General features: G+C 39.2%; 1 protein-coding gene across 1 annotated transcript; it reads right to left on the bottom strand.

Annotated features, from left to right (window-relative positions):
* Nucleotides 1-469: 469 nt before the first annotated feature.
* On the bottom strand, nucleotides 470-10,795 carry LOC123245866 (low affinity immunoglobulin gamma Fc region receptor III-B-like). Its single transcript, XM_044674856.1, is given in 7 exon segments — nucleotides 470-639; nucleotides 3,367-3,621; nucleotides 8,482-8,739; nucleotides 9,028-9,048; nucleotides 10,083-10,123; nucleotides 10,547-10,717; nucleotides 10,719-10,795. Coding segments are annotated over 7 exon segments (993 nt in total).
* Between the last annotated feature and the right edge of the window lie 738 nt (nucleotides 10,796-11,533).

Raw genomic sequence — 11,533 nt, forward strand, 5'->3', positions numbered from 1 at the left:
TTTCTTTCCACAATTCTTCTATCTTTCATCTTTCCTCAAGTTCCCATAGTCAACAATCTTCTACCTTCAAAACCACCCATACAGTAGATAGATGCAAAGTTTTAAATTGCTACTGTTCCATAAACTTGCTTATTTAATACAATAGTAAAATTATTTCATATATTTATAGCGATCTTCTGTGTCTAGAGATGAGTCAATAACTGTGCACCTCTGAGGCATGAGCATCAGCAATGAGAGCAGTGCTGGCTAGGACTGACTGACTTTGCCTGGAGCTAACAGACACTTCTATCCTCCGAAGACAAAGAGAAATTGTGGGGCAGGGTTAAGAAAGAATCCTCAGTCCAGGGTTGACCACATTCTGCTGTCCTCAGAAGTGGATTAAGAATATGAAGATTAGGAGATGAGGATGTGGATGGATGAACTGGTTGCTGCCACACCAAAACCTCAATCTTTCCAACGGGTTGATGAATCATTTATCTTCAAGTTCTTTATGCCATTTGGTTACAGGGCTCCTTGTGTTCTTGTTTAGGTTATTTGTCTCTCTTTTAAGTGTGAAGTACAGACCAGTGTCCAATGAAAACAGAATTCCCATCACAAAGTAGAAAGTGATGTGGTACCAGATTGTGAATGCATTTGAACCTATATTTGTAGAAGGTTGGGAGAAAAACCATTAGAATACTAGTGAATCAATAAATCAAATCAACAAATATCTATCAAGAACTTACTTTCTAAAGGAGAAAGAAAGAAAAGGCAATCATATGTCTTCGGGTTTGAGATTTAGATGAATACTGTGAGTATCTCAGAGGAAAGACTGCTTGAACCCCTAAGGTGACCTAACTCTAAGGGACTCGGCCAAGACTCTTTATGAGAGTCTCTCCTCTTACCCTCCTTCATTTCCATTGGACCTCAGGACTACAATTGAGCTTATCTTCAACCTAGTCAGAATAACGAGGCAGAGTTTTTCACTGTTTTTTGGAAACTTAGAAGGCATCTACTGCAGTTGGGGAAATAATATTTCATAATTAGAGGTCCAACAAAATGGAGTTCTAGGGTTTCTATTATGGAAAGTAGTGCTCCTTTCATATTTGGGAAATTTTATTTATTTAGAACCCTTACCTTCTGCTTTAGAATCAGAATAGTGTATTGGTTCCAAGGCAGAAGAGTGGTAAGGGCTAGACAATGGGGAGTAAGTGACTTGCCCAGGGTCACACAGCTAGGAAGTGTCTGAGGCCAAATTTGAACCCAGAACTTCCCATCTCTGGGCCTGGCTATCAATCCATTGAGCCACCCGTTGCCCCCGGAAATTTTATTTTCATTCATTTATTCATTCTTTTTTTCATTTGTTTGTTCAGTGGAAAGAGGTGGAATCACAGATTGCTCTAAGAAGACCAGAAAGAAAGGAGCCTTCAGACGGAAAATATTTACTAAAGCAAAGATAGGTGAAATGTCTTCTTTCTCAGAAGCTAATTTAGATATCAGTAATATGAGGACTTTGAGGTTGGTAGCTTCAAAGTTCTAATAAGAATTATTTGGTGACTGTGGGATAGTTGTATATTTGTGGTATGTCTGAAAAAAAATGTGGTTTTTGACCAAAAAAAGACAGAGGCAAATCATTTCACACGAAGTGTGAAGCAGAAGATAGCAAAGTGGAACAAAGATAGGAAAAGATAAAAGAGCAGCAGAGAAAGAAAAGCATTGAAGAAAGTTGAGCCAAATGGATCCTAGTTATATAGAAGGCTCAGAACTTGGACTTCTTGCTGATTCAGGAGCTGAACCCAGTCAAGATAAAATGATTGGAAGAAGATCTTTTGTATCTGATGCTGGGAGCTTAGCTGATTAGAAGAAAAAAATTCTGATGCCGAGATTAGCTTAGAAGAAAGAAGAATCTCCTGATATTTAACAGAATTGACTGGGGAAAGGAGAGGCTTGTTCATTATGTCCACTTAGGACTAGAGAGAAAGAAAACTTTTCTTTCTTGTCTGCTTTGTTCTTTACTGATACCAATCATTTAAGAGAGAACTAGGACCAGGGTCTCAAGATCCAGCCAGGAAAGCTGACTTGAATAGACCTGTACATACAGGCTTAGGGCTGCCATTTGGCTGAAAGAGTTTAACATTGCTTCATCAACCTAAGAGGAACAGCTAGCATAGAAGCAGGTTTCCCCAACAGATGATTAAAGATGGTGCAAACTGTTCTCTAAGGAGATCAAGGGCATTGAGGCACAGGATGTGTGTTGTACTGGACACATGCATTTCCCTATTTATATGCCCGCTTTCTAGGTTTCTGTATGTTTGTGCTACTTTATGTTTATGTTTGTTTCTTTATATTGTATTTCTGTACACATTGGTAGCAATATAACCCAAACTTGTGGGTTTTCTTCCATTCAGTAAATATTTCTGAGTTGCTTTCTGTTCAGTAAATATTTAATGAATAAGAGTGAATGGCATCATGTTGACTGATTTGTTTAAATGGGATGCACATCGGTATGAGTTCAGGAGCTATAGTAGTGAGTAGTAGATGGATAATTCCTCCCATTCTAAGGTTATCCTTAGGACCTTGAAAATGAGTAACAATAGCAATGCTGCTTCACTCCCCTGCCATTGTGGGTGCAATTGGGGTGAGTGAATCAATCCTATCCCAGAAAGAGAGAGAGAACAGAGAGAATGAGGTGCTACACTCACACTATGCTCATGCTACACTTGAATTTCGTAATATTTCACATTGGTCTTATTATTATTACTATTATTTATCAATCAAGTTCCTTGATCTTTTAGCCCCAAAAGATATTTTCTTCTTAGCCTTGTATAATGGGAAGAACTTCTGCATGGGCCTGTAGACTCAAAAGATAGACTCAGATTGGTCTTTTCTGGGGATTCAGGAATTTAGGATTTCATCAAAAGTGTCAGATACCAGGTTCTTTATTCCTGGGAAGGAGGGGGTAAAGTTGCTATACTGGACCAAAGGATTGGGACCCTGGTCAAATCAGGGAGCATTGAACCTCATGGTTCTAAAAGACAGAGTAGGCTACATAGGAAAGAGAAATTATTCTTATCAATGGAGGTGTTTGGAAATCCAGAATTTAGGGATGAAAGGAGACATATAGCTTCTGTTCCTTTGCAGTCATATCTGAATGAATGATGCCCCACCTCCCAAGAAATTCTTTGTGGAACTTAGATACAAATAAAATAGAAAACCAAGGCAGGTAGATATTTTTCATTCTTTGTGCTGGTAACAAGAAAGACAATTTACAGTGATCTAAAGTGTCCCATGACTATCATTAACCCTCTTTCGACCCATCCTTCAAAGTCCCCTTCCCTGAAAGCCCAACATCTTTCCCACACACATCTCTGGGGGGATGTATCTCACCTTGGACAGTAATTCTCACCACTGTTGAATTCTGCCTCCTATTTCCTATGGCTGCTGAACAGAAATAATCTCCAGAGTCATCTTGGTTCACATGACTGATGGAAAAGTTGGAATTATGTAGAAAAAACTTCCTTCCTTCACCATTTTGGTAGAAAGTGACTTTAGATATGTGTTTATTTCCCCAGCTATGGCACTTCAGCATCATGGGCTCTCCTTCCATATAGAATAATTTCAAGGTCTGGAGTAGCAGCCAGTCTGAAAAGATAAACAAGGACCAGGAATTATAGAAGGTCTCAATTCAAAGGAGAGCCTCAAGTCACTCTAGACTGGGATGGTGAGAGAGACCTGTTTCCCTGGTTAGCTCCCAGGACAAAGAAGAGTGTCAGGCAGTGAAGCGCCCTCAGCCAATAGCATTTTAGGAAGCTCTTAGAAACAAACAAACAAGAAAAACCTTATTGTCCCTAGAGACTTCTCAATTTAATAGGGTCTCGATATAAACATTCATGTGAAAAAGTCATAAGATATCAAAAATATAGAAACAAATGCATCATTCTATCTCCTGACAGAGGGGAGATGGATTTAAGGTGTAGAATAATACCTAATATTGGCAAATATGATTTGCTTTGGTTGACTACACATATTTGTTACAAGGATTGTGTTTTTCTTTTTTTCTTTTTTTTCCCCAGAGTGGGATTTGGGAAGAAAGAGAGATATCAATAGTGTTGTCCAAAAAAGGAGAAAAGAAAGAAAAATGGCTATTGGATCATTTTTTTTAAAACCCTTACCTTCCATCTTGGAGTCAATACTGTGTATCGGCTCCAAGGCAGAAGAGTGGTAAGGGTAGGCAATGGGGGTCAAGTGACTTGCCCAGGGTCACACAGCTGGGAAGGGTCTGAGGCCAGATTTGAACCTAGGACCTCCCATCTCTAGGCCTGGCTCTCAATCCACTGAGCTACCCAGCTGTCACCCGTCATTTTTTTTAATGCATGGAAGAGAATAGAATGGAGTTCACAAAGAAAGCACAAAGAAATAGGACAGCTTTAAACTAATAGAATGATTTTCTGATGGGTTTTTTAAAGCAAGTTGTGTGTAATAGAGATGTGTGCTTTCATATTTCATCTTTTTCTACTCTTTTCTATATATAAAAATGTTTACTTTGGGGGTGTTCATTAAACTCAGAATTAAAAAAATAAAATTCATGCAAACCAAACAATAGCCATATGTGCATTCTGGGGAACAAAAACTAGGATCTTTGATATCAAACTAAAATTTAAAATTCAATTCAACAAGCATTAGTTAAGCACTTAACATGCTTAACTGGAGATATGAAATCACAAATAAAACAGTTTCTGCCCTCATTATACTTATATTATGCTGGAAGAAAACGACCTGTATACAGATAGGAAAATACAAGGTAATTGTGGGGCAGGGCACCGACAATTAGGACAATCAGGAAAGGCCTCCTATAGGAGATCATTTGAAATCAATCTTAAAGAGAGATTAAAGGAGATCATTTGAGATCAATCTTAAAGAGAGTTGGGATTCCAAGAGGCAAAGGTAAGAGGAAGAACTTTCCAGAAATACAAGATAACTGGTACCAAAACGTGGAGGTAATAGCTGGCTGTCACGTATAGGTAATAGCAAGTAATTTTGGCTAGAATATAAAGTCTCTCAGGACGAATAATATTAAATCAGCCTAGAAAGACAGGTTGGAGTCAGATCATGAAGGGCTTTAAATACCAAGCAGAGAAGTTTTTAGTTTATCCTATTGTCAACAAGAAATCACTGATGCTTCTTAAGCAGTAGACTGACATGTTGAGAACTATGCTTCAGGATTATCAATTATCACTATGTGGAGGGTGAATTGGAGAGAGGAGAGACTGGAGGCATGGATACCAATTAAAAGGTCAGTACAGGGGCAGCTGGGTAGCTCAGTGGATTGAGAGCCAGGCCTAGAGACGGGAGGTCCTAGGTTCAAATCCGGCCTCAGACACTTCCCAGCTGTGTGACCCTGGGCAAGTCACTTGACCCCCATTGCCTACCCTTACCACTCTTCCACCTATAAGTCAATACACAGAAGTTAAGGGTTTAAAATAAAAAAAAAATAAAAAAAAAAGGTCATTACAATAGTTTAATAGATGAGGAGTTATGAGCCCCTGAACTAGGATGAAATGGTCTTATGAGTGGAAAAGGGGACAGAAAGGGACTTAGACTCAGCAAGACTAGAGAGCTGGTTGGATACAGCAGACGAAGGAAAGGGATGTGGGCAGCTAGCTGACTCAGTGGATGAAGAGTCAGGCCTGGAGATGGGAGGTCCCAGATTCAAATCTGACCTCATATTCTTAGCTGTGTGATCCTGGGCCAACCACTCAACCCCATTTCCTCAATTCTAAGACAGAAGGTAAGGATTTAAAAAAAAGAGAGTCAAGAGATGATTCCTACATTGCAAACATAGGGTCTGCTTTTGCCAGAAGTAGGGAAGTGAGGAGGTGGGGTGAGTTTAGGGGATAAAATGAGCAAGTTCAGTCAAGTTTGATTATGACACATCCACACAGAGATGTCTAACAGGCAGCTGGAGAAGTGGCACTAGATCTCAGGAGAGAGTTGAGGGCTCATTAGGTAGATTTGGGAGACATCTGCATAGCAATGATCCTTGAACCTGCCGGAGAGAAAAGCACAGAACAGAGCCCACCAGGAGCTCAACATGAATACCAAGAAAGATCAGTTAGACAAGGAAAAAACAAAAACAGCGTTACAAAAATCCAGAGAAGAGAAGTAGCTAGGAGGATGAGGCGGTCAATAGTGTGCAGTGCTATGTAGAGGTCAAGAGAAGGAAGAAAAAACCACTGGATTTAGCAACAAAGAGATCACAGGCCTAAGAGGAACCCCAGAGGTCATCTAACCCAATCTATCTAAATGAGAAAATTGAGGCCAAGGCTATAGAGATTGTGAATTTCAGGGGAAGGAGAAGCTTTTCTGTTCTCATTGCTAGACCTCATTACATGGTACCATGTTAGATCATGGTAACTTTGGAGAAAACAGTTTCAGTAAAGGATGGAGCAGAAGTGAAACTGCAAGTGTTTGAGAGATTATTGTGACATGAAAAGTATGGCCAAGTGTCTTTAAAAAAAAGATTTTATCAGTTTCTTTTGTTTTCAACTTTGCCCAGTTTTCTGGCCCTATCCCTTCCTTACTCATAAAGCAAACCTTATAATAAAGAATTTTCTTTTTAAAAAAGAGGAAAAACTCATAAAAGTAATCAATACACCCTAAACACCTCACAATAAATGTAATGTTCCACACCCATGGATCTCCCAGGCTTTGCAAAGAAGTGATAGGAGATGGTGAACATCTTTTCCTAGAACTTTGGCTGTGAAAAGGAAGAGAGATGCAGAATAGCTTGTTAGGAATAGCAGGGTTAAGGGATTAAAAAAAATTACCTTCTTGAAATCAGTACTGTGCAGAAGTGTGTTAAGGGTTAGGCAACTGGGGGTTAAGTAACTTGGCCAGAGTCAAATGTCTAGGAAGTGTCTGATGCCAAATTTGAAACCTACATTTAGTCCTACCTCTCAATTCACTGAGCCACCTAGCTGTTCCTAAGGGGATTTTTTTGAGGTTGGGTGGACTTAAGCAGGAGGGGAGCCCATGGATATTTTGAGAGAGAGACAGAGACAGAGACAGAGACAGAGACAGAGAGAGGTGAGGAGGTGAGGTGATCTAGGGTACAGGCAGAGTGATTGATTGGTCTTGGGACCACCTTCAGTGTTCTTTCCATTGAACTGCCTTTTTACCTGCATATAGGTTTTAATTAAAGTCATGGAAGTGAATAAGTGTTATGATAAAAGTATAATGAGAAAAGAGAAGGGGGGAAAATCATAGGAGAATATCTACATTTAGGAGCTGGAAAAAGAAAGAGGCCAAAAGAAAGATACAGAGACAATATGATCAGAGAAGCAGGAGCAGAACCATAATCATGGACTCTCAAGAAAGTTAAGAGAAAGGAAAGGAATGGTCACCACTGTCAAATATTGCAGAGAAATTAAGAGAAGGACCAAGAAAAGGTGGATTTAATTAATGAAAATCACTGGTAAACTTTAAGAGAGCTATTTTACTGGATTGTTGTAAACGAAAGTCAGATTGGAGAGAGTCAGATAAGGTATGAGCTTAAGGCATAAGCTATGTCCTTGTGAAGAAAAAATGATACAGGGAGTATAGATCACTTTTCTGAAAAGTATGGTGGTAAAAGGAAAGTAAGTAGCAGACTAAGGAACAACATTTTAAGGTAGGCAAGAGTAGCCTGTTTTTAGGATGAGCAGAAAGCTCTGATAGATGTTAAAGACACAAGAGATCCAGGGCCGGAACTGAGAGGTCCTAGGTTCAAATCTGGCCAACACATAGTTGATCCTAAGATGGAAGATAAGGATTAAAAAAAAGATACCAGAGAAGTGATGAATAAGATCTCAAGGGAGAGGAATCAAGAGCACAGGTGGTGGGGCTAATTTTGGAGAAGATGCATCACTTTCAAGGGAGATAGGAAGGATGCTTAGGCATCTCATTTCTGATGGCCTTGATGTCTAGATAATAATGCAAGTCTCACCTTTAAAGTGCTCACTGTCTATAGAACAGATATTTTGCACCTATAAATAAACATATGTGAAATACATGTAAGGGATGCTATCCTTTTCAGACTTGGACAATTTTATTCATGGAAAGGAGAAAAATAGACATTTCTGAGATGACTCAGAAAAAATACTTAGTGACAACAAAAATGTCTAGTGTCTTATTTTCCAACATCTGCTTTACATCAGACTACTTGGAGGTTAAGTGGGAAACCTGCACAATTTAATTTTTTAGTGACTAGGGTTGAGGAATGGGGATGGTCACACCCTCCATTACATATAAATAAAATGGTTACCAAGTAAATTTTTTTTTTGTCAGAGAGATTATTAGTAGCTGAGGTGGGGATGGGGGAATCAAGAAAGTTCATTTGTGTAATTTTTTCCCCCAACTGTTCATCGGCATGTGAGTAGAAATGGAGTAAGTATATGGTGAGAGTAATTCAGGATTGGAGTTTGGCTGTGAATGGGCTGGTTAACTGCAGGGCCCCCCACTCACCTTTAAAAACTTCTAACCTCACAGGATCACTAAGGGCAGCCTGGTTTGTTTGGCATTGGTACTCCCCACTGTAGTTGGTAGTGTCAGCTCTGATGTTGTAGTCCTGGCTTTGGACTGGAATAATAAGGCCATTGTGGAACCAAAGGGTGGAGTTGTATCCAGGCGTGCCAGACCCTTCACACCTTAGAGTTACAAGGTCCTTCGTGAGTATACTGAACCATGGTGGGTGAAGGGTCACGACTGCCTTTGAGAGACTTGCTGGAGATGGAGAGAAAAGAAGAAAAGAGTCCTAGGTCAGCTCTAGAATACAATTGAGCTCCCACTTAGGACCATAGCCAGATATGAACAAATTTAAGAAAAAGAGGCTTGGGTACCATTTTTCTGGGATATTTGACTTAAGTGGGAATCTTCCCAGAAAAGCAGAGAGTGAAATCCTGCTGAGAGCAAGAACTGCTGATCCTGCTCCTTATTTAATAGAAATTTTTCAACACACCATAGTTGCTGGGCTTTGAGAATTCTGTTATTTTGAGAGAGGAGCAAACTCACCTGCTTTCCTGCCAGCAGAAACTGTAAGGGAAAATAGAGAAGTCAGCAAAGGGCAGGAGAAAGCACAGAGTACCTCTAGCATGCTTCCCCTATGCTGTCCAAGAATTCTATTTTAAGGGAAATGAAAGAACCTGCCTTCCTTTAGTATGATGTCCTGCTGACCCCAACTCCTCTGTCTACTTTGCTGATAATAATAGCAATGTTTATATCATGCTTGCTATGTGTCAGGCAATGTGCTAGAGCCCCACAACAATTCTGCAAGTTGTTATCCCCATTATACAGATGAGGAAACTGAGGCAAATAGAAGTTAAATGACTTGCCTTGGGTCGCTCAGCTAGTAAAGGTCTGAGGCTGATTTTGAACTGATGCCTTCTTGATGTCAGGCCTAGCTCTATTCTCACTGCACTACTTATCTATCTTGATAATACCTACCTGCTGATGATCCTAGGAACACCAAAGAGGAAAAAAAAACCCATTGAATTTCAGTCCAGAAGGTTAGAAATTCATAAGAAGAAATCATATAATTTTAGAACCCTATATTAGTTATTTTCTAGATATTAGTTATTATTATATATTAGCTGTTATTATATAGACTATTATTTATTATATCTTAATATATTATTATACTAACTAGATATTGGTTATTTTCTATTCCTATTGCTTTCTTTTACAGAGAAGAAGACAGATTGAGACATAGTAAAGATCACTGTATTTAGAATTAGGAAATCATAGGTTCAAATTCTTTCAAGACACCTACAAAATATATAACTCTCAGCATCTCTCTTAACCTCTCTGAGATTCATTTACTTTCTTTTTCAGAATGAGATAGTAAAGTTATCAAAATCCCAGGATTTCCATGAGATTCATGTGAAATAATGTATATAAAGTACTTGGCAAACCTTAATATCTCATATCAATAGAAGTCATTATGATCCAAGGACTTCCCAAACCTTAAAAGAGACCAGTGTTCATATCTGGACTTGGAAGAGGTCTCTTCTAGTCCCAGGATACAAGAATATCCTGTATTTCTCTTATTCTGGATTATCTTGACTTACCCAGAAGCAGAAAAAGTGGCAGTAGCAATAGCTCCATTCTCCTGAAATGAAAAAGACCAGAACTGAATTGCTTACTGCTGCCCGAGGACAGGATGTGACCTAACTGAGGCTTTTAGAATGAATTAGTAAAGAGGAAGGAAACCACTACTTTCCCCTCCCCCTCTCCATCTATCATTAGGTTCCTTTTCCCAGAACTAATTTCATTTCTATAAGGAGAGGTCACTAAACCTGACCTTTGGGAAGTAAGACTTTGGTGTGATCCTAGAGAGCTGCCATCTTGGACTCTCAGTCAGTAAGGACTGGACCTCAACTTGAAGAAGTGCTATTGGGGATAATTTGACTTATTCCACACAGAAGGAGGAAAGGTAGGATTGGCCAATGGGATCCCTGTCCTTTTGAGCATAAAAAGAATTCTAAGAACATTCCGAGTTTGCATAGATATATTGTTCCCATCAGCTTACCACCTTTTGATGGACTGCTTAGCTAGAACAGAAGATGTTTCCCAAAGGGACAAACCAGATGATTGAGCTTGTTCTGTCCCAATGACTTTATAGTTGGCTATTTTTTATCTCTTTGAGTGAGCCACCAGGTTCTGAAGCTCCATGCCAGGTTCTGAAGACAGTTGAGGTCCATGAGTGCTGAATGACTTTCTTGACCCCAAAAAAAAGTGGATCAAAGGTAGCAGCCAATAGAGAGTGACATGATTTGTCCATCTCTTCTGCTTAATTTGGAAGCAAACTAGGTGAGGTGAATACAACGTAAAAACTGCTTTAAGAATCAATTTAGCCACTTCCCAGCTGTGTGACCCTGGGCAAGTCACTTGACCCCCATTGCCCACCCTTACCAATCTTCCACCTATGAGACAATACACCGAAGTACAAGGGTTTAAAAAAAATTAAGAATCAATTTACTTTGCCCAAGGACCAAAATAATATAGGGGAGAATGTACCTGTAGGCGTTAGAGGCAAATGCTTATACTTTGGTTCTTGTTTGATCATCTCATAGCTCTTGTTATTGTTCAGTCCTGTCAACTCTTCATACGTCCCACAAAAGTGGTTTGCCCTTTCCTTCTACAGCTTATTTTAAAGATGAGGAAACTAAGGCAAACAGGGTTAAGTGACTTGCCTAAGGCCACATAGGTAGGAAGTGACTGAGGCAAGATTTGAACTCAGGAAGATGAATTTTCCCAAGTCCAGACCTGGCACTCTATCCATTGTATCACCCAGCTATTCTTCTCAGTTGCTATACCTTTGTGAAAAATAATTGATGTTAATTGTTTAAAGGAAACTGGAGTGGTATTGATGACAAAAGAAAGATAACTGTAATTTGTGATTGATGTTAACTATGGATATTTAAAATATAATATGATATAACTATGGATGTTATGTGGATATTATATTAAAATATAATATGATATAACTGTGGATGTTATATGGATATTATGTTAAAAT

This window comes from Gracilinanus agilis, chromosome 4, assembly GCF_016433145.1.
Source record: "Gracilinanus agilis isolate LMUSP501 chromosome 4, AgileGrace, whole genome shotgun sequence".
NCBI classification, from domain to species: domain Eukaryota; kingdom Metazoa; phylum Chordata; class Mammalia; order Didelphimorphia; family Didelphidae; genus Gracilinanus; species Gracilinanus agilis.